Source organism: Puma concolor, chromosome B4, assembly GCF_028749965.1.
Source record: "Puma concolor isolate L17-30 chromosome B4, mPumCon1.1.hap2, whole genome shotgun sequence".
Taxonomy (NCBI): Eukaryota; Metazoa; Chordata; class Mammalia; order Carnivora; family Felidae; genus Puma; species Puma concolor.
The window spans coordinates 127,660,357-127,684,965 of record NC_141673.1 but is presented as its reverse complement, the minus strand read 5'-3'; the positions used below and the strand labels follow the sequence as shown (position 1 = coordinate 127,684,965).

The following is a 24,609-nucleotide window of genomic DNA, read 5'->3' as shown; positions in this document are numbered from 1 at the left end:
ATTTGGGGGGGAATGGAGGAGGGGCAGAGAAAGAGGAGAGAGAGCATCCCAAGCTGGCTCCAAGCTCAGCAAGGGACCCACTCGGGGCATGAGTCCATGATCCAGGGATCATGACCTGAGCTGAAATCAAGAGTTGGACACTTAAACAACTGAGCTACCCAGGAGCTCCTTCACTTGTTTTTATTTATTTATTTATTTTTTTTTTTTTTAAATTTTTTTTTCAACGTTTATTTATTTTTGGGACAGAGAGAGACAGAGCATGAACGGGGGAGGGGCAGAGAGAGAGGGAGACACAGAATCCGAAACAGGCTCCAGGCTCTGAGCCATCAGCCCAGAGCCCGACGCGGGGCTCGAACTCAGGGACCGCGAGATCGTGACCTGGCTGAAGTCGGACGCTTAACCGACTGCGCCACCCAGGCGCCCCTCCTTCACTTGTTTTTAAAAAGATGAAATGATGGGGCACCTGGGTGGCTCAGTCGGTTAAGCATCCAACTTCGGCTCAGGTCATGATCTCATGGTTCATGAGTTCAAGCCCCACATCAAGCTCTGTGCTGACAGCTCAGAGCCTGGAGCCTGCCTCTCTCTCTGCCCCTCCTCCACTCGCACTCTGTCTCTCTCTGTCTCTTGAAAATAAATACATGTTAAAAAAATTTTTTAAGTAGGTGAGGTGATAAAGAACTGGGGAGGTGAGGAATCTTGTGGCAAAACTGAGTTAGAGTCCATACTACCTGCCTCCAGAGTTTACTACCTTCCTGTAAAATCAGGGTAGCTCTCAAACATTTGAAAAAAAAATTTTTTTTTTAATGTTCATTTATTTTTGAGAGAGACAGAGTGTGAATGGGGGAGGGGCAGAGAGAGAGAGAAAGAGGGAGACATGGAACCTGAAACAGGCTCCAGGCTCTGAGCCGTCAGCACAGAGCCCAATGCGGGGCTCCAACTCACGAGCTGTGCGATCATGACCTGAGCCGAAGTTGAACGCTCAACTGACTGAGCCACCCAGGCGCCCCACTCTCAAACAGTCTTGAATGTCAGCTTTGTTGTTGTGCGGGCCATCTGGTGTCGTTTTAGAAAAGAATTCAACCCGAACCAACGTCCCTTGTTATCTCCAATCTTTCACCGACTCCCTCTGATCTGACTTCTGTGCCAATGCTTTAGCTAAATGGCTGTCTATCAGTCAGAGGAGTTTCTTTTTCGCCTTTACCTTTCTTGGCCCCTAACTTATAATTTAATGGTATCGACCACCCATCCTTGGTGGACCACTCTTCTCCCTTGACTTCAGGGATCCTCCACTATTCTGGGCTTTTACATGTTTTCCATGACTTGTCTGTTTCTCGTCCTGCGTCTTCTGTCCTCTCTGACCGCCTCGCTGCGTCCCTTTCCCAGAGTGGAGCGGAAGCCTGGCTTCCTAGTTCCATGCTGCCTTCCTGGAAAGAAAACAGCACTTCTTCTGACTGCAGAAGCAGTCCTTTGCTGTCTCCGCTCTGTGCTGCTCTCTTCTCACTGGAGCCCTGTTCCAGCCTTTGCTCACCTGTCTGCCCTGCTGTCACCCAAACTAAACCCCTACCTTACAACACAGGGTCTTCTCCTAATCAAACTGACATTCTTTGGGCTTAGAGCTTAGCACAGTAAAAATACAACAGTATATAATTAAGTGCCCAATGGGTACTCCAACTATGACTCTTCCTTCCCCCTTTTTAAAGAAAATGACTTCTTTAAAATTTAAGACAAGTTTTAAACTTAAAAGTTCTTGCACCAGCTTGTGATTTCCGTCTCTATACCCTCCTTACCTAACGGTAACCTCTCCCTGGGGTCCTAACTCCAGACTCTCTGCTCACCATCTACCTGCAGTGCTGATTCCATATTAGTCTTCCGTAAATGCTGCTCTCATCATATTACTCAGTGGAAAGCCTTCAATCCTTCCTTATTTTCAACTGCATAAAATCTGAAGTCATTAATTAGACTTTTCAAGATTCTTTGTGATCTGGGTGTATCTCCACGTAGGCGATCTTATTTCTTGCTACTTTTTCGCAATATTCCTCTCAAAAAAAAAAAAAAAAAAAGGCAGTCCCTTCACCCCTTCAAGACCACACATATGCCAACGTCCATACTCCCCTTCTTTTTATGTGTACTTTGCCTGGAATGCCTTCTCTCCTGAGAATTTGCTTTCTGGCACCCTATGAAGCCTTTCTTTTTTTAAAAAAAATTTTTTTAACGTTTATTTTTTATTTTTGAGACAGAGAGAGACAGAGCATGAATGGGGGAGGGTCAGAGAGAGGGAGACACAGAATCTGAAACAGGCTCCAGGCTCTGAACTGTCAGCACAGAGCCTGACAGAGGGCTCGAACTCACGGACCGCGAGATCACGACCTGAGCCGAAGTCGGACGCTTAACTGACTGAGCCATCCAGGCGCCCCTGAAGTCTTTCTTGTTCAGGCCAGATCATCATGAACTTTCCTCCCTTTTAAACTTGCACATTGCTTCGAGCCTCTATCCAATGCATTAGCTGGCCCTTCAATATTGACTGTCCTGAACTGTTTATTGTAGATTTGCACGCGTCACCCACTACTTTAACAATCAGATTTAAGTTCCCTTGGGCACAAATCTTGCCACACTTGTCTTCCACCCCAAAGCGTTGTAGAATACACTGGCTGATACTAATTAGACGGTTTAATCTGAAGTCATCTAGCCTGATGGGTACAGTAACTTAATATTAACGAGTCAGCAAAAATTCAGCTTCCTTTTAATGGGATTTCAGAACTAAGTTATTTAGTTCTGCATCTAAAGGTCATATGGACAGTAAAGATACAAATTTTATTCTAGGATTTGCCAAAGGTCTTTTGAGTGTCTCTTTCCATACAACCCACCTTTCCACTGATCATCTCTCAACAAAGTATGAATGAAGAGGGAATCTTAAAGCTAATGTTATAAGCCACATGCAATCTCTGGCTCATCCATCCAGATTAAAGATTAACTTGAGATGAAGATAGGACATCTGTAATAATAAATGTTATATCATTGAAGAATATGTCATTTTAACCACTAGCGGTACTCAACATTTCGTGACTTCCTGAATGGTGCCAACTGGCATGTATCATATTAAAGTCCGGGTTAGAAGACTCTGTTAAGAAATACAATGGCCTTACCTTTACATAATCATATATGCATCTTTGTGCACTACTTGGTGCCTCCAGAGCAAATGTTTTGAAGGTGAGTTTAATCACTTTGTTTACAGGTGCAACTATGAACCATACACAGTTTAAATTCTTGTCATATCTTCCATTGGAGTCAGAATCAGGAGAGGCAAAGGTATCGCTTGAACCTGTCAGATAACCACCACATCCTTGCTGAGGCCCTGTGTTAAAAACAAAGACACATCACTACGCAGACCAAAGGGAATAGATCTTAAATTTTACAGGGAGGGTTTTAAAAATCATAGGGGCGCCTGGGTGGCGCAGTCGGTTAAGCGTCCGACTTCAACCAGGTCACGATCTCACGGTCCGTGAGTTCGAGCCCCGCGTCGGGCTCTGGGCTGATGGCTCAGAGCCTGGAGCCTGTTTCCGATTCTGTGTCTCCCTCTCTCTCTGCCCCTCGCCCGTTCATGCTCTGTCTCTCTCTGTCCCAAAAATAAATAAACGTTGAAAAAAAAAATTAAAAAAAAAAAAATCATATAGTTTCTAGTTCGGTCACACGTGCATGGACATTATCAGATGGTGCCCGGAGCTTCAGGTGGATGCTATCAGATGGCTTGTGCGGGTGTTGTTCCCACCGTATTAGCTTTTTTGTTCCATATTTCCTTTCTGCTCCTATCACTGACACTTTAGTCCCCGTCTAGTCACCTAGGAAAGTGGGGAATTGTATTTAGTTTTATGGGCATTCCGAGAACTGTGGATGGGATTTATTGAAGTTTTTCCTATCCTTGAAAAAAATCCAAAAAAAAAAAAAATCCAATTTTATAGAAAATAAAGTATTTTGCATAACAAAACTTGTGGAAAGCATGACCATATTTTACTTTTATGTTCTGCGTTTACGAACACTATCAGATGGAAAACTGAATTTATGAAGAATTTACCTAGCACTCCAAGAAAATTGGTTCTCAAGAAACCTTTTACTAAATAATCTGTCAGAAAGAGGCTGAGGGGCATCTCATCTAGCACTATCTAATACATACTAACACTAACACATCTAACACTACTAACACTCATCTAACACACATCTAACACTAAGGTCCAGTTTATATTAAAACACACTACATACGTGATTTTTATTCCAAAAAGAAAGGGAAACTGAAAAGGAACTTAATTGGGAAAAAAAAGTCCACTTTGAAATTCATGATAAAAATACAAAAGACAGATAAAGAATACTCTCAAGATGACAGAAAGTTCTACTACAAAAAAATATAGAACAACATTATCAGAACATAGGACTTGGTTTTGTCCATTTCACAGTCCAAGGCAATTACTTCAGAAGTGACGTCAGAAGAGAGTAAAAGGAAGACAAAGTTATTGACGATTTTGAAACCGTGCACATGAGCTAAATTCAAAACAACCCTAGTAGGAATCGGGATTAAGTGGTCCAAAATAGTGTTCATAAAGCTTACATTCTGCACAAATATAGATCATTATTAGTTCCAAAGTTGAATCTCACTGACGCTGGCCTTTCATTTATCCATCTCATTGTATTTATTGATCTGTTAACAGGGAAAGGATTGCTTTCGACATTAGGGGGCACTAATATTTTGGACTTGGAGCTCGGCAGGAAGTGGAAACACAGCAGCCCTCCTGAAATGAGGAGGGTATCAGTTGTGCAGTGTTTCTCAGTACAGGTGCATTATTTAGTAGGTCAGGCTGCCCTGTCCAGAGCTTCTAAGTCAGGTAAAATGATAGATTATTTGCACAGTCAGATGTTTCCTAGAGTTGAAATGCATCCAAAGGCCCAATCCCTGATAAACCCATAGATGGTATCTAGGACAAAATTATTCTGAAAAGAAAGCAATGCTCAGGGCTGAACTGCATATTGCTAATGATTCTGCTTGCGTGAAACAGGCCCACAAACTAAAGAAAGAGCTGGAATTTGCACAGCTTTTGTATCCAATGTGGACTGACTGTTACTTAAGAAAACCACTTAACCTGGGTGCCTGGGTGGCTCAGTCGGTTAAGCGTCCCCCTTTGGCTCAGGTCACGAACCATGGTTTGTGAGTTCGAGCCCCGCATCGGGCTCTGTGCTGACAGCTCAGAGCCTGGAACCTGCTTCAGATTCTGTGTCCCCCTGTCTCTCTGTCCCTCCCCTGCTCATGTTCTGTCTGTCTCTCTCTCTCAAAAATAAATAAACATCAACAAAGGAAAAAGAAAACCACTTAACCTGATTGACACGCAAAACAGGGAAGAACAACTTCCCCTAACCGGGAAGAGTTAGGGTATTAATGAACTGACAAATGTATTTATTAACTATTGTTTTAATAGTCAAAAGAAACATATTCAACATTGGGGGGGGAAATAAATGGTAGTCCAACAGCAGTGACAAGACAGATAAACGACGATAATACAATTCAGAAAATAATAGGTGCCATATAAGAGGCAGGAAAGTCTTGTGAGTTCTGCAGGAAGGGAGAGACTACTTCAGGCTGTGAAGGATGTAGAACGTCCAAGAAAGAGGTGACATTTGATTTGGGTCTTGAAGGATAAACAGGACAAGACCGTGTGGAAATGGGATTGGCATTGGCACTTCTAGGTTCCTTCAGAACTTCACAACCAAAGGCGAAGTGTACAAGGATTTGCATTATATGCATGGGAAAGCATGGTTCTGTTAGTAACAACGATAGAGTCCATGAAGGAGAATAACACGACTGGGAAACAGGACTCGCTGTTCTGGAGAGGGCCTCAACTGTCAAGATCATTGAGTTTGACCTTGAGAACCGTGTGCATTCTGTGCATAATGGGGATGCATTTGAAAGGTTTTTGACTAGAAGAGTGGGAGGGTCAGAATGCACTTTCTAATCACATCTGATGGAAACCCTATCTGGTGGTAGCATCTCACGCAAGGGAGCAGGACGGATGGAGGAAGATAAGACCAGGAGAGAGGACACGCCAATGGCATGGGCTGGGGAGAAGAAGGGTGTAACACGTGGAGGTTTGTATGTGGGAAACTGGTGTTGCTGGGCTTTATTCTGTTACTGCGTCAGCTTTAAAAATTAACTGTTAATTTTTAAAAGCTCCAATTGTCTTAGTACCACTTGTGTATTCATTGTTACTAACGGATTAATAAGGGCAAAATGACGACTGTACTTGGGCGGAGTGGGGGCTCTTATACACACTTAATATTCAGCAGTACTGGTGCCCCCAGGACTAAGGTCATAAGACAGACACACCCTCCATCCAGGGAACCCAAAAGCAAACACACAAAATTCCTTGGTGTGGGCTGTCACAGACTGACTGATCGAATGGATGATTCTTAACCCTTTAGCCTCTCTCTTTGCAGTTCATTAGAATGGACAGGGTTTTCTTCTCTGTGAGGCTTGGCCAAGTGACTTAAGAATATTAATGGGCTGGAAGTAGGAAGGGGTCTGAAGTGGACTTTGTGGTTTTTGGCTGGTGCTCCTGTGCGCCATCCACCGGGAGCTCAGGCCCTAGGTAGCTTCTGATGAAAGACAAAGCGGGGTCACATAGAGCAGACTTGAACGCGCCCTGAAATATAAAGCCAAGTGCCGTCCTTCTGCGGCCTGGAACAGGCAGACGACGAGTCTGCTGAGCCCCAAGTGACAACAATAAATGCTGTGGGGATAAGCGCTGAATTTGGGTGATTTGTTATGCAGCATCGCTGTGGCAATAGCCGACCAAAACACAAAAAGCTGGTTCGAGTTATTAAACTGTAATAGAGTGCATTGCTTAATTCACAGAATATACCAGAATTTTAAAAAAGGAGAATTAACACGGTCTTCAGACAATCCAGGCCAAAATATTCAAATAACTGAAGTAAGCATAATATTATGTGAATGAATTCTATGATTTGTACTATATTTGAATAATATGATATACTCAAATATACTATATTTGAGTAATATATTAATATGAGTGAATATAATTGACATAAGTATAATATTATATGAGTAAACACCTTTCGGTGTTTGTTTGGTGAAGGAAATGGTTATAGTTGCTCTATCCCCCCACTTTAGTACTTAAACATGGTACAACTGTTCTGTGCTTCTGCTCCTCCTACAGCAAATGGAACCATAAATGTTTGTATTTGGGGAAATATAGAGAGAAATATTAACCAAGAAGGATCCTTTACCAAAAACGTACTTTGCCACACTACCAGTTCTGTATTTCTTTTTTTTTTTTTTTTAACATTTAATTATTACTGAGAGACAGAGCGTGAACAGGGGAGGGGCAGAGAGAGAGGGAGACACAAAACTGGAAGCAGGCTCCAGGCCCCGAGCTGTCAGCACAGAGCCCGACGCGGGGCTCGAACTCACAAACCGCGAGATCATGACCTGAGCCAAAGTTGGACGCTTAACCAACTAAGCCATCCAGGCACCCCCCCCAGTTCTGGATTTGTATAGTTCAGCAAAAACATGACATAACACGAAGAACTCAGTGACTGTGAAATAGTTTCATACACAAGAAATTAATATCTGTTTACTATATTCATATTTTTAAATCTCCCTGTCCTTTTTAACTAGTATCAACCCTTAACCTTGACATGTCGTTTAGCACCATAAATCCATCATCTTCCTTGTTACTACACACATTCTACCATCCAGCAAACTCTCATCCATCAGCACCCAGTTCATCAGTCATGTCCTGTCAGAAGTGCTCTATAACGACACTCCCTATGCCTGAGAACAAATGTCACTCCAACCGTCTTCTCCACATTGGAAACACTTCCTACAAAAGAGCTACTTCTTTAGAGAAAGAAAACGTTTGGCTACAGAAACAGTGTAAATATAAACCCATTGTAAGCAGTGAAATGTGGGTTGAGCTCTACTTAATTAAAAATCAGTAACCGAATCCTAAATTATTTCCCTCCAGGAAATTAAACCTCAGAATGAAGCTCAAGCCAGGATAAATCTGACAAAGCAAAATAGTTATATTATCTAAGACAAAACATCTTGAAGCCTTTAGTGGGGACAGATACATTTCTAAATAGTTATCATGAGGATTGGCACTTTTGTGGCTGACGTTACATTGTGGCTGACATGCTATGGAGGTCTTCTGGATAGGATCTCTGCCTGCCTCTGGACGGCTACCACTTGGACACATGGCAAACGGGAAGCCATACTTACAGATAAAGACTGGCCTGACTTCAGGCATTTTCCTGTTCCCCAGTGAGCCAGCTGGGGCTTTAGCCGGTAGTTAAAGGAAGCAGATACAAGCACAGGAAACAGAACACAAACCCTTTAAAGCTGGTGCTTCAGGGAAATGGGGGTGTGCCAGATTAGCTTCCCTTCAACCACACAGGACACAGGGCTAGTGCTCCAGAATCCTTTCTTGGAATAAATCTCAGTGTGATTTTCAAAGCTGCATTATTCAATTGCCCTAAAGCCATGAATTCATTTTTAAAAATGCAGCTAGGTTCCAGATGAACGTGTTTCATCTTTTTCTCTAAAAGCAGATTGGATTTATTTTTCTACCCCCCTAACCTCAAACAGGCATGAACTTTTAGGTATTATATTTATGTTATATTAGAAAAACAATTTGGTGGTTTTTGTAACACGAATTGTGTGTTTTTGTTTTCATTTGCTTGTGTTTGGTAATGTGACTCAGTTGGACTCATTGTAAAAATCCTAATTTGAGACCCAGCCTAATTTAACTTAGAATATGTACTTAGTCTGGTAATATTTGGGAAGCATAAAACTAAAATACTAAAAGAAGGGTAATTTCAGCAACTAATCAGTAGCTATAGTCACTAGAAAAAGAGTAATACAATGTATAACAAACTTAGGAGAATTTTATCATTATCTTTCTACTAATTTCGCATTATTTAGATATTACTGAAAACACTTTATGCATCATCAGTCTACGTGCATTTCATGAGAATTAGTCTCACTAACTTTGAAATTTCAAAAATGATTTGCTAAATCAAATGTTCTGATCATATTATCATGTCAACTGTTGCAGGAAAGGATTTAGTACTATCGGACTTGCTTTCATGATAAAAACCCTCAGCAAACTAAGACTAGAAAGGAATTTTCTCAACTTGACACAAAGTATCTACAAAAATCTGCAACTAACATGATATTAATCGTGAAAAACTACATGTTTTCCTTGTAAGATCAGAAACAAGGCAAGGATACCTTGTTTTCATCACTCATGTTCTACATCATTTTGGTATTCTTGACAGTTAATAGGCAAGAAGAAATATATAGGCAGACTGGAGAGGAAGAAATAAAATTGCCACTATTTTCAGATGTAGAACATCCCAAGGAATCTGCGTAAAAATTAAAAAACTAGTGAGTTCAGCAAGAACTCAAAATACACGAACAATACATAAAAGTCAGTCACATTTCTATATTTGAATAATAAACATATGGAAACCAAAATTAAAAATATGATTGCTCCAAAGAAAACTAAATCCTTAGGTATACACTTCATGAAACATACACAGGATCTATGTGCTGAAAATGACAAAATGATAAAAGAAATCGGAGGAGACCTAACTAAACGGAGGGACATACATGTTCACGGACTGGAAGACACAACATAGTAAAAATGTCAATTATTCCTAAATTGATGCACAGGTTTAATGTAATTCTTATCAAACCCCCAGCAAGATCTTTCTGTTTCTATTAAAAAAATGCTCACTAGGGGCGCCTGGGTGGCGCAGTCGTTTAAGCGTCCGACTTCAGCCAGGTCACGATCTCGCGGTCTGTGAGTTCGAGCCCCGTGTCGGGCTCTGGGCTGATGGCTCAGAGCCTGGAGCCTGTTTCCGATTCTGTGTCTCCCTCTCTCTCTGCCCCTCCCCCGTTCATGCTCTGTCTCTCTCTGTCTGTCCCAAAAATAAATAAACGTTGAAAAAAAAAATGCTCACTTAAAAAAAAAACAACATGCTCATTTTAAAATTTAAATGGAAAACTATAGGCCCTTGAATATTTAATGACCTACAACATTATACGTGTTTCTCCTTCTTCATAGAATGTTTTCCCAATGAATGCCTTTTCACCCTCCCAAGCTAGTACTATTTAAAGCTAAGATTTATTACATGCTAAATGAGTGCCAGGGAATTTTTTAGCTAACCTTCACCACAACCTTATCTGGTAGTTATTATTAGCATGCCCATTTCAGAGATGAGGTAATCAAGATGTAGAGAGGAAAAGTGTCCAAGGCCAAACTTGTTGGGATGTACAAGAATTGAGTTTGCACCTAGGAAGTCTTGCTCCTGAGCTTACACTCTTTTTTTTTTTTATAATTTTTTTTTAACATTTATTCGTTTTTGAATCAACCTCTCAAGAATCAACCTAACTTGAATCAACCTCTCAAGAATATGGACCTTGTTCAGTTCATCTTTGTATTCGCAAGAGAAGTTCACTGCCTACACAGCAAGTAGCTGGTGAATACTTTTGAATAAACAATGAAGGAATGAATAGAAAATGTAAATAGTTATTAGGTGGATCTTCTCATCTATGCTGAGTTTACGAGGGGAATTCTTGGAATTAAACATATTTCTTGATTTATAGAGTTGCTATTATATTATAAACACGTATTCGATGTATACAAAACAACGTTTTTGTCCTATGTACTAACCTGTTTTTAAAGCTAACTTAGTTGATTTTTACGGCATATTTGCTTGTCAAGAGACAATTAGCAGAATAACAATAAAACATCACTGAAAGATTTAAAACACCGCCTGAGCAGTGGAAAATGCTTCTGTAGCTAAAAATTTGCAATGATAAATCATGTTAGGTCTATTACTTAAGAAAATTTAATCTCTGAGTATTAGGTTTCAGCAAGCAGAGCAAATTTAATCATTTGTAAAACAGAGGATACGTGAATGTGCAAACTACACTATATAAAAGAAGTACGACTTACACCGAAAGAATGGCTATTAGCAAAAAGACAGGAAAGAATAAAGTATTGGCGAAGATATGGAGAAAAGGGAGGCTTCTTGCACTGTTGGTGGAAATGTAAACTGATGTAGCCACTGTGAAAAACAGTACGGAGTTTCCCCCAAAAATTAAAAACAGAGCTACCCTATAGTCCACCAATTCCACTTCTAGGTATTGATCTGAAGAAAATGAAAACAGTGATTTGAAAAGACACAGGCACTCCCATGTTCATTGCGACATTATTTAAAACAGCCAAGTAATGGAAGCAAAAGAAATGTCCACAGATGGATGAATGCATAAAGATGAGCAATACACAGACAAAGATGCGCGCGCGCGCGCGCGCACACACACACACACACACACACACACACACACACACACACTGGAACATTACTCACTCATAAAAAAATGAAATCTTGCCATTCGCAACAATACGGATGGACCTAGAAGGTATTATGCTAAATGAAATAAGTACAGACAGAGAAGGACAAATGCCATATGACTTCACTTATGGGTTGAATCTAAAAATCAAAATAAATGTGGGGCGCCTGGGTGGCTCAGTCAGTTAAGCCGCTGACTTTGGCTCAGATCACGATTTCTCAGTCCGTGAGTTCAAGCCCCGCGTCGCGCTCTGTGCTGACAGCTCAGAGCCTGGGTCCTGCTTCGGATTGTGTGTCTCCCTCTCTCTGTTCCTCCCCTGCTCCTGCTCTCTCTCCGTCTCTCAAAAATGAATAAATGTTAAAAAAAAAAAAAACTTAAAAAATCAAAATAAATGACCAAATGAAACAAACAGACTCATAGATACAGAGAGCAAATGAATAGTTGCAGGAGTGAGGGGATTGGATGAAGTGGGTGAAGGGGACTAAGTGGTACAATCTTTCAGTTACAAAAAGAAAGTAAGACATTGGGATGTGAAGCACAGCATAGGGAATACAGTCAATAATATTGTAACAACTTTGTATGGGGACAGATGGTAACTAGACTTACTGTGGTGACCATTTTGTAATGTATATAAATACTGAAACACTATGCTATACACCTGAAACTAATGCAATATTGTATGTCAATTGTTCTTCAATAAAATAATAACAGAAGGATGGCTTTATTTACTTAACATTGACAATTATAAAATCAAAGTCAGAAAAAATCTTTAAATGTTCTGTTTGGAGAGAGCAGGCTTAATAGCAAAGCACTATTTAACCGTCATAAAATAGATTGTAATATAAAAGAATTTACGGAATTCATAAAACCAGACAAAGTTTCCCACAGCTTTTTAAAAAATCATTTAAATGGGGACACGGAACCATTTGGTTGTTCTTCTTGATACATTAGCTTGTGCACTGTGCTCAGGATATTTCAACTTTTGTTACTCTGGTGGAGACAAAATGGAGACAAGGATTACTTTCCCACTTCTGCTCAAGACTTGCTAAGTGACCTTGGCAAGTTACGTAATGTCTTTGTGACTTAGTTCCTCAATTCATAAACTCATCTTTATAAGAGTACCAATCAGGACTAAGCCATAAAAATACATGTCCAAATCACTTCATTTTGTCAGAATCCTGTGGTAAGGAATTTCACTAAATTGGAAGGCATAATTTGGGGCTAGAAGGTTTTATTTGTTACACAGAGATTTATTACCCTTACATTCCAATGCAACTGTATTCCACATAACTGTGCTAATTCTTTATCAAAATGCCATGGAAAGCCAATAAAACAGATGTGACATTTACCTGTCAACATCAGAAGACAATGTTATTTTATGGCATATATTCTGTGATATTGTAGAATTATACTAATATAATATGTATTGTGAGCTATAATATGTATCTATTAAATGTATATTGCATATACATATATGTTATATATTCATACATATTTCATGTAAACATTACTTATAATATAAACATTACAAATATATAGTATAAAATATATGACTATATATTTATTTATAAATTGTAAATATAGCCTAGTATAACAAAAATATAACTGTTTTAGAATATAACATTATAATACAAATATTATATAATATTAATCTTATATATATAATATAATATGATTGCTGTAGTTATACACACTGTTTATGTAATGTAGCCTATGGGCTAATGTACTATTTGGGGCTCGGTACAAATTGGAATGCTGTTATTAGAAAGCCGGTAGCAGCAAGAAGACGAAAGCAGAGAAAAGTAGCTCAGTCTACCCCAAACAGGAATTAGAGACATGAGCTGCCTGTCAGACAACTCACCCCAGAATCCCTCTTCGTCCCTGGCTATGTTTACTAACTGCCACAGAGATGATGTGGGTTGATTAGGAAAAAGGCAAATCTGGGAGACAATTACACCTGGTTCAAAGCTTGGCTTTGCCTCTTACAACACGTTGACCACAGACAAATAACTTAATCTCTTAACTTCCTATTTCTTCCTTTGTAAAATGGGACCGTCCCTGTCTTGTGGGCAGTTGTGTAGATTAGATGAGACTATCCAGGGAAAGCCCCTGTGCTATATCCAGAGCATAATGGATGCTCCGGGACAGGTGGCCACTGTCATCATGCCTTGGGAGTTTGTGATGTCTTCACTTGGGAGGGAGCGGAACATACAGCTCCTGCACATTAACAGATTTGTTTGTGTATAAAATGACAAAAAGAATACAGTCCCATGGTCCTAGTGATGTTTTGTTTCTGAACTGATTTATAACCAAAGAATTTTTTTAAGTGTTTATTGCTGACCAGAGATAGTTTGCTTTTATGCTCCTGCAAACGCTACATCAAAGTCAAGCTGATCTGAGTAAGGATAATAATTATTATAGGGGATCTATGGTTACAAATAATGTAACTCAAAGCACCTGGTTTTGAGAACATCTGCGATGAGGCGGGGTTCCATTTTGAGAAGGGCTGATGTGGTTTAGGTTATGCAGAATAATTGCTTTCCAGGTCTTGTGCATCTGAATGTTTCCCAGTGTTATCTTACGGTTTACCACTAACTCAATTTTGTCACTTAGCTTGGTCTCCACAGCACCAACTGGTTTTATTTCTCCAGTGACAGCCCTACTCTTGGAGACCAGACACAGCAATCAGGTCATTGCAGAGGTGGGGGTGGGGGTGGGAGCACAGATTCTGATGTTGGAATACATTTTAATAAAAATCTTTCCTTTCCTTTTACTGACCTGGAATTTTACTCCTGTCTACTTGCTTTCATAAGGTTTTGGTGAACCAAGCATTGTTGTTTTCTTTATCGAAGCCCTGCATTCTCGGCTCAGCAAAAAAACCCTTCTCGGCAAAACCCACCAAGAAGAGATCGCAGATAACCTTGGCTTTGACATCATCTCTCAAGGGAAGTCCAATCAACAGTGAAATTTAGAAGGCTTAACAAGGGCGGAAATAAGCTTAGTCTAATTTTCTACAAATGGGTGTACCATTTCAGCTCATCTCATTCTCAGACTTCATCAGAGGGAGCAAATGACATTAAAAGAACAGACAAACGCCAGTGCTTTCGAGTAATACCCTCATTATTGCTAAACTGAGAGTTACTAGAGCAATGATTTATAAAATTATTCAAGTTGTAACTCAATTCTCTTATTGTATTTGTACTTTTAAAAGTAATATGGTTTGGCAGCTTTTATCAGGCTGTCAGGAAGCACATGGAAACATACCCATATCAATATTTAGAGTTACTGGATATACTTAAGTTTATTCTTTTATTGTTTAGCTACAGATTTTTAGAGTGCCTCTCAACGTCCAAACATAACACCAAAACTGTGAAACTAAGAAAGAACTAGAAACCAGAGTCTGATTCTGACATGTTGTGATATTTTTCTCCATCTGTTTTGACTATATTTTCCATCTTTGGGGCTGCAACTCTCGTTGCCTTTGTCAGTCTCCCTTTCCTTCTTCTCCTATCCCCTCTTACAAACAAAGTCAAGTTCAGCTCCCTTGGCTCTCTCCCACTGCTCCTGGTGCCCTCTTTCATCATGTTAGGGAGCCGTTTTCCACATGTTACGGCAGTGGGCAAAAATCCAGAGAGCAGACGCACATGACCCAAAGGTTGAGTGTCATCTAGAAGTCCTGATTCTCTTCGTATGAAAATGATCCAAGTTTCCACCCTGAGTCACAGCTGAACTGTATGAACCATGATTGAGAAGGAGGCGCATCTAGATATAATAATGTAGAGTGTATCATTTATATTACCTATAAGGTACTTGTTAAGGAGGTGCAATGTGCCCATTTATTCTTCAGAACAGTCAACCAGCCAATAGTGGTGGAGTATTATGCGCTAGACCTCTGCCAGGCATTAGCATTTAACCAGAATTTAGCTTTTGATTTCAGATATAGTTATAAAACAAACATTAGGGTTTGCTAGTTAGATTTCAGTGTAAAGTGAGTAAGAACAAACAAAAAGATCAAGGCACCCTGGAGCGGTCCTGTTGATGATAATGACCCCGGCTGTACACACACCTCTTCTCCACCTTGGAGATAGGGTGGGGAAGGTCACGCAACCTTGCAGAAATCCAAGACCTCAACATTACTTTCTGATGACATAACAGCCTCTCTCTTTGACATCTAAGGAACTGTGCACAGGGATTAGCTACTTTATCCCCATCACATTCTTAAAAGAAAGAAAGTGATAACGTTTCAAACTTTTCTTTTTTCAGTGGATAAAAATGGAGCTCAAAAATGTTACAGGACCTTTCTAAAGCATCTTACCAGACCACGATGCAATGGAGCATTTATGTCATGGCCACCTGCTTTCCCGTCTATGGCTCTTCCCATCTGGGCACATTCCCATCTTGTGGAGCACGATTCATTTTGTCCTCGTTAAACATGTTCTTTGGCATTTTTGCCATTGTCTCACAGCAAGGTCTGTGAACCTGACCGTATTGCCACCTGACTAGTTCTCCATATGGTGAACACCCCAGCTAGCGACCGGGAGTGGCCTCATCCTCAGCACGTGGGCTGTGGGTAACGGGGGGGGGGGGGCTGGGAGCTTTAGTCATACATCCAGTGTTCACAGTCTTAGGGGAAGAGAACCTCTCGTCCCCAATCCTGTCATCTTCCCCAGGGTGACGTCTTTGTCCTTCTAGGACATGTCATCCTGAAGGGTCACTTTTTACTCTCTCCTGGGCTACTCACTGAGCAAAATGCCTACCAACCTCACACCTAATTAGGCCAGGGTCAGTTTTGACCCCAACATTTTGCTGAAGTGTTATAGAAGACATTACTTTAAAAAACACATGAAAGTACCGCGGCACTGCACAAGTAAATGTACTTTAAATCCCTGATCTAATCAAGTATCTAGAAGCCTGATGCCTAACGTGACAAGCATGTTGTGAGTAATACTGACTGAGCGGCACCCTGGCATGAGACCGGGACAGTAAAAGGCAACAGGGGCCTTGATGGTTTAAAAATACATTTGCAAGCCTGAAATGCTTCACAGGACATACATGTGAGCACAGTCATGGCCAAAGCAGCCCCTGGTGGTCAAGGAGGGACAAAAACTCAACTAGCAGAAGTGAACAGACTATAGGGCACTTAAAAAATGTCAATTCTGCACTATATACAGCATTCCCATTTCAGCCAAACCCACAGGACTGATGGCTTTTGAAACTTGGTAAGATCATTGATACCAGTGACAATCAGAGGAAAGCAATGCACGCTCTTGAGAAAACACTCAGATAATTTCAGAGTTGCACAGATCCCTAAAGCCCAGGATGATCCCTTTCCTGGTTATCTTCTTTCAGGATGAATTACTCATGGAATGCTGGGGTGCAGGGGAGAGAGAGGAAGGCAGAATAATGTTACAGTTAGATGTGAGCCCCCATGAAAGACCTGCCTTCCTTTCTTATTACCTTACGCCCTGTGCATTATAGGCCTGGAATACAGAAGGAAACTCCGTTTCCCTACACATTTAGTAATTGACACAAACTATAGGATATTTCCCCCAAATTTGTTCTGACCCATCAGCAATACAAACAAAGGAGTTCACCTTATGATCACAGACTTACACGAATGGGGCTCTTTACTGACCTCTGAAACGTTGAAGTAAATTACTGTCAAGTGTATAATGTAAATAGTGAATGTGCAAAACTCCAGTGCGTGTCAAGATGAACGAAACTGGGATGTCAAAGGCTAAAATGGTCTCGTCTTCACAGCAATTATTTACTCTGTGAAAATACTGTTTTCCGGACTGACCCGCGCATCCCCCATCAAAAATTCAGTTGACTGTTGACTGTCGGGTCCACACAGGCTCTTTCCCCTCTTTACGGAAAAGTGGGGTGGCTTTCGGTGGGTGAGACAGATGTGAAACGTGCAGCTTACTGGCTAGTTTTTTTGTTTTTTGGTTTTTTTTTTTTTAATGCAGATCTGTAACTAAAAGGTTCTATAAGCCCTAGGATTCAATCTAATGTTATGCTCTTTCCCCCACTTCCTTACCACAAATAAACAAACAAAAATCAAAATTGAAAAGTTATGCAGAGTGATCAGCAAACTCACCTGTGTGGTCTTGAAAGCTTTGTGAGACCAAAGCAATACGAAATGGTAACACCGAGGTTTTCAGTAAAAAATTACTATTAAAGATTACCTAAAATTACTTCTTAGATATTTCCAAGTGGCCAATGGCAATTACACAGATGAAAAAGAGGTCAAAGTCATCATCATGAAATGCAGTGGTCACATAACTCGGGCAACTAATGACAGTCCACTTTTTGTTCCCTGCACTTGAACCCTTCCTATAACCGTGACCAGAGGAAAGCAGTCATCGACTGATAGAGCAAAATGCTCATACGTGAACAGTGCCTCTGACAAGGCAAGATTTTTCCTCCTGTGCTGCTTCACTCCATCAAATCACAATAAGTCCACAGATGCCTTCTTTGTAGCTCAGAAAAACAACACGGTCATTAATGAGGCCGGGGAACACTGACTAACTGGGGAAGCTTTGTGCAGATGACAACAGCGTGGAGAACTTTAAGACCATTTCAATGGTCATGTGAGAATATATTAGGAAAAAAGGAAAACAACTTGAAAGCAGGTAGCAAGAACAAATGCAAATATATGTCATTTGATTCTAAAGTCTGTGCTAAAGGCAAGAATATGTGAATTCTTTCGTGTATTAAAAAATAAAATCTCCAAAGGCAAATGAATTTTTCTTTCAAAACAGCCTCTGCGTTTTGCACACCACTTCACGTAGGCAAGTCTATTGAGGCAATACTCCCTGTCTGCCTGTGAGACTGGCTCTCAAGTTATTGTTGATCGAGCCAAGTACGATAGGTGGCAAAGTGGTTTTCTGATACAATTTGTCATGACGTCTGCATTTTGTTAGGAAGCCTTCACACCACGAACGTCTAATTGCTTCCCTCAAGAAATGCACAAAAAAGCGACACATCAAACGTAAAGAAAGCTTAAGGTAAGCTTTGCTCTGTATCAGAGGGATGAAGGTGATCCACAGCATGGGGTAAAGAGAAAGAAAGTTTCAATAGTGACTCAGAAAGCTTATTGCAGAAAACGTCTCAGGTCTCTTTAAGTCTTCACTCACAGAGAATGTGATTTGTTTGGTGAGCTGTTCATTTGCAGAACATGAATCACATCTATATCGAAATGGAGGAATCAAAGCACTTTGCAGAGTCAAACGTAAGTTTTCTTAGACTGTGCCATTGACGCTATGAATATAGATAAACAGAATGGATTATCTCATTTAGAGTTTAAATGACTCAAAGCTCTGAGTCAATTTTATATAATTACTTCTCACATGCAGTGGGAATAAACGGTCTTCAATTTAACCTCACATCTATCTTTTCCTTTCACCTCTAGAAGACTTCCAGATCATTCTCTCCAGCCCAAATTGCTTCTCGAGGATCAATTTCCTCCTGTATTTCTCCACTTAGTTATCTCTGAGGCCTCCAACCACAACTGCTCCAAACTAAGTCTAGTATTTCTTCCCTAAATCTTAGCCTCCTAAGGTGCCACTATCCAGAAGTCGTCAAATCCTCTCCTCCTGCAATATGTCACCAACTTCCACACTGTACTTCCCACTCATCCTACCTTCTCAGTTTCTCTGAATTCTTACCTTTCCTTCACTTTCCATTCCCACTGTGTCAATGTGAGCCTTCAACCTTTCCCATCCAGAACTCTGCAGTGAGCTTCTTCTCGTCAGGTCACAGGTTCCCTCCTCTCCAGCCTTCCTCCACCCTGCTACCACTGTCACCTTTCCAGAAAGAAGTCAAGTCTGGCCATGCAGTTTTTACTTAAAATCCTCCCAAGGCTCTTCATCATTTTATTTATTTTTTTTTAATTTTTTTTTCAACGTTTTTTATTTATTTTGGGGACAGAGAGAGACAGAGCATGAACGGGGGAGGGGCAGAGAGAGAGGGAGACACAGAATCGGAAACAGGCTCCAGGCTCTGAGCCATCAGCCCAGAGCCTGACGCGGGGCTCGAACTCACGGACCGCGAGATTGTGACCTGGCTGAAGTCAGACGCCTAACCGACTGCGCCACCCAGGCGCCCCTCATTTTAAAGATAAAGGCAACACAGGTCGTGAGGCCTTTTTTCCTTGATGGAGCCCTTGCCTGCTTTTAGGCTAAAATTCCACCATTTCTGTCAGTGATAAAATGAGGCGCAGGTCTCATTAGAGACGGTTGTGTAGGTAGAGTTTAGCTTTGTATACCTAAGAGGTATATTAGTTGAGTCATTTTTTTTTTTTAATTTTTTTTTTCCAACGTTTATTTATTTTTGGGGGGACAGAGAGAGACAGAGCATGAACGGGGGAGGGGCAGAGAGAGAGGGAGACACAGAATGGGAAACAGGCTCCAGGCTCCGAGCCATCAGCCCAGAGCCTGACGCGGGGCTCGAACTCACTAGTCATTTTTTTTAATGTTTATTCATTTTTGAGTGACAGAGACAAAGCGCAAGTGGGGGAGGGGCAGAGAGAGAAGGAGACACAGAATCCAAAGCAGGCTCCAGTCTCCGAACTGTCAGCACAGAGCCCGACACGGGGCTCGAACCCACGAACCCTGAGATCATGACCCGAGCCAAAGTCGGATGCTTAACCGACTGAACCACCCAGGCGCTCCATTGAGTGATTGTTTTTTTAATCAAAATAGAGCATATGTAATTTTTAAAACCAAAACTTTATGTGACCTATTCCTCAAAATTTAAATGAAAAGCAACTTTGGTCAGGTGAAAAAAAATAAAGCAGAAAAGTAACAGTCATGAAAAATAGATTCATACATCCACAATTCTTACCCAGTGTTTGATGGAAAGTTATTTTCCAACCTCTTGCTGTTTGAAACGAATCTGTCTTGAATACCAGAAGCATGCTGTTATTGCTGCTCCTAATATTTGGTGGAAGAATGGACCCACAGAATTTTCCAAGAAGAGGATTACTGATGTTAGAACCATCATAAATTGCCAGATAGTCTTGGGAGCAGAAGGTGGAGGGAACCACATCAAAATCACTAAACCTGTGGAATGAACCTTGTTAATACTGATGTTCTCCATTTGGATTTCCATTACAGTATACCTTTAGTTCTTGTAAAAGAACAAAAGGAACCAAAAAATCAAAAACTTAATAAAAATAAAAATAAAAAAAGACAAAGACAAAGACTAGAAGCAGAATATCCATGCTTTACTTGATAGAAAATATTAGAAACAATATGCTGTGTTACTGATTTGATTGCTATAAGCGAAAACTGACATTTAAGATCACTGTGGTTGTTAACAGGAACTTCACCACACATCCCCAGCTCTCTGCCTTCCTGATGTTTGGGAGAATTGCCCATCTGTGCACACTCTGAGGTTCACCATGGCCCCAAGACTTGCTTTGGCCACAGAAATGTAAGCAGTAGTGATATGCATTACTTTTTGGAAGATGTTTTTAAAAAGTCACTACTCAGTTGGCCATACTGCCTTCCCACTGCACTGATGGGCCATGGATTCAAATGTACAAATGAAGCTTCTGTCAGCCTGGGCTGCTGAGTGACCAGGCCACGTTGGACATACTCATACAGGTGAGGGTGAGAAATGAGCTCATGAAGCTACTGTGCTTTGGGCTTGCTTGTTACCACTCAAAACTATCCTGACAGATACATCTTTAGTTTTACTTTAATGGCCTGAGATATGATATGGATCTAAGGCCTACACTCTGTCATTTCAAGTAACTAATCCCAGAGTTCCCAAACAATCAAGCCTTTCCACATGGTTTATCTTAGGATTTTAGGGTGTGTTGACTATAACATTTTTTTCTTAAACCTATTTGAATTATTTGATATCCTTCCCTCATTGTTTTGAAAGTTCTTCTGCTTTCTCAGTTTTTTTTTCTTTTTGCTAGCAGCTACAATAAATAACATATTGGCAGAATAATTTGAAAATATCTAATTTGAAAATTCCTTTTAAGAGCCTGAAGGAAAAGAAAAAAAGATTGGTAAATTCTTTTAAAGCTTTTCATTAGTTCAATTTTTTCCAAGCTGGTGATTAAGAACAAGATGAAAAATTCTTTATTTTCTTTAACCACATGTAATATTTAATGTCCTGATGATGATGATGATGATGATGATGGTGAGGGCAGAGCAATAGCCAGGTCATTTCTAAAAATACTGCATTTATTTTCATCCTCCTTGGATGACGCATTTATTTTCCACAATGTGCATTCACAAAGAAAGATAAAGATGTGAGTTTCCAAGAAGACTCAGAAAGGCTTTGGCTTTTTATGTTGTATCATTTTTCCCAGAGCACAGAAAATATGTGGAAAGTCCCATTGATAGAAAAGTTTATGTCACCAGCACACTTTGGGAGCACTGGTGGAGGAAGTCCTCTTTTACAACTGTCTACAACCTCTTTAATGCCTGAGGTAGTATCTCTTTCATAGGCTTTAGGTTCTTGGAAAGAGCCTAATAAATAATTTTCCAAACACGCTGACATGGACTTTGACTATGATGAGCCCAGGGCCCAGGGAGGAAACAGAAATATACGTTATCAACATATGTAGTATATAGATCAACTATGATCCTGCGGACGTAGAAGCAAATGCTGTCGCATCATGGCAGATGACAAGACTGATTCCTTACACTTCTGCTCATAGGCCTCCTGCTCTGGACCATCTGACAGCTTTGGCTTATTCTTTTGTTCCTAGGACTTAAAGGGCTTTTTCACCCTTTGGGCACAACTTCGTTACAAATAATCCCAGGGGAGATCGGCTTTCTTCAAGATCCAGTCTAGAGACCACTTACTGTCTGCTACAGGAACCCAGTCAGGCTGGGTGAGACTTGTCTTTACGTCCAAAGACCCATTTGATATATGAGGTCCCTGGAGGCAAACTGCAGAAAGGATATCGTTTTTAGGGATGAAAGTGATCACAAACATTTAGTCAGGGTGGCAGGGGGCTAGGTAGGGGAGAACCTAGCCCGTCAACCTTCTATAAAGAATTCTAGATTGTTGTGAACCACACCAGCTTTCAGAGTTTTCTGCCATAAACTGTATATCACTGAAATACAAGACTTACAAATACGTCATCTCAGATGAATGTGATTTTGAACTTTATCACTTATAACTGGAGGTCGTATTCCCTTAATCAGTCCTGCGGGGAGTAGGTAGGATTAGGGGACAGTTTTACCGATGATATAAGCGATACTGAATAGCACCAGTTTAGAGGTGTTCTGATACATGGATAAAAATACATTTCTTAAGTAGTCAGGAAATATTTGCCCTTCAAGAGATAGCACAGGGAAATATTAAGGACATGGCTTTGGGAGAAAATATGATGTGAATTCAGATTTTGAGTCTTCATTTAATAGCATATCCCATTGAGAAAGTTATTTGACCCTTCTAAGCCTCAGTTTTCTCATCAGTAAACTGAGTTTAATAATAAATACCTCATATGACTGTTTTCAGAATGAAAGAAGGGAATTAAGTAAAGTGTCAATTAAAGCCCCTTGTGTATATAATAAGTGTCCAACAAATGGATACTACTTTCTCTTGCTGTTCCCAAGACAGGTTTATAATTTTACAACCCATTATACGAGGCTCTTTTGAAACTGTTGGAAAATTATAATATTCATTTTCACTGGCGGAGTGCCTGCTTTTCTCCCTAATCACTACTGGCTTGTGTGGGAGGAAGGACACCCATTTCCTGGATTTATACTTCACTCTCAACAGAAACTTCACTCTCCCTTCCTCGAGGTTCCCTTATATACCTCCAAGAAGAATCAGTGTTCTTTATCGCGAAGGACTGTCTTTTCCGTAAATAGAGCTGAACATATTTTAAAGAAGGTACATCTGTCTTACATACTTGAGCTGAATCACTCTGTCCTCTCTGCCGATGATGGTGTACAAACAGTGTATATTGTTGGGGTAGTCTGAATGTGCATAGGCAGGGCTCCTGATGACCCCGATGGAGAAGTTGAACACACCGCCACAGGCTGCAATAGAAAACAGAGAACAAGTATTTCATGAGAACAAGTATTACTCATAGTATGAAAGAATAATTTTGAGATATCCTTTCTATTGTACCTTTTCCCCAAGAGATATAACAATCATCTGTGTTAAAAAACTCAACCCCCCCTTCATTGTTGTTTACAAATAATATTGATTGTTCCACTGAGCTCAGAGAAAGAGACAGTAAGGGAATAGAAGCAGGGAAGAATACTTTAAGGCACATCTTGGAATAGAATGAGTCTGAGTCAAATTAATGACCAGGATGAAAATAATGAGAAAGAACATTTCATGTGTTTGGGGTGTAACTACCCTTTCCTTTCCTAACGTGGTTTTTTTTTTTTTTTAAGTTTTTAAAATTTATTTATTTATTTATTTATTTATTTATTTATTTATTTATTTAATTGTTGCTAGAGAGAGGGACAGAGCACAAGCAGAAGAGGAGCAGAGAGAGGAGACACAGAATCTGAAGCAGGCTTCAGGCTCCACGCTGTCAGTACAGAGCCCGACATGGGGCTTGAACTCACAAGCTGTGGGATCATGACCTGAGCCGAAGTCGGCCACTTAACCAACTGTGCCACCCAAGTGCCCCTTCCCTATGCTTAACTGACAGATTGAGAGGGATGACAGAGATAACTGGAAGCTTAGAAAAGGCATGCAGATTTGTTGTGAGCATCTGAACCCAGGAAGGATTGTGATCTGGAAATCTTTAATATAGATTAAAGATCTTAAATATAGAGTCTCCTCTGTCAAAGATAGACTATTATAAGGTGAAGTGTTGGAAATAGTTTTTAGAACTTTCAAGGTTAGTTCTTTTCATGGGCTCAGATGCATAGCTTTTGGGTCCTTTGTATTTTCATTTAGTTGCGAGACTGGTAAGGACTGTATTTGCCCAAATTTGGAGTAATGGTCTTTAATTTAGCAAGAATGAAGAGGCTAGTTCTACTCCCCACCCTAACTCCAGCAATCAACAGCCCAGAGCCCTCGGTTATTTCTATTAATCAAAAAACAACAGCCATAAAAAGAGAATCAATTCCCATTATTAAAAATATAAAATTATTATTTTTGCTTGGCCTTACATATAAGGAGGATTGGATTATGCCACACAATGACGGAAAGTGCCCCACTCCTTACAGTGAGAAAGGCTTATGTTTATATTA

General features: G+C 40.4%; 1 protein-coding gene across 1 annotated transcript in view; it reads right to left on the bottom strand.

Moving 5' to 3' along the window:
• Nucleotides 1-24,609, bottom strand: part of CUBN (cubilin) — a 278,146-nt gene that overhangs the window by 21,110 nt on the left and 232,427 nt on the right. The window contains exons 58-60 of the mRNA XM_086714844.1: nt 23,307-23,436; nt 20,267-20,484; nt 3,144-3,352 (exon numbers count right to left, since the gene is read on the bottom strand). Coding sequence (XP_086570970.1) covers nt 3,144-3,352; nt 20,267-20,484; nt 23,307-23,436 — 557 coding nt within the window. The remainder of the gene's footprint in view (nt 1-3,143; nt 3,353-20,266; nt 20,485-23,306; nt 23,437-24,609) is intronic.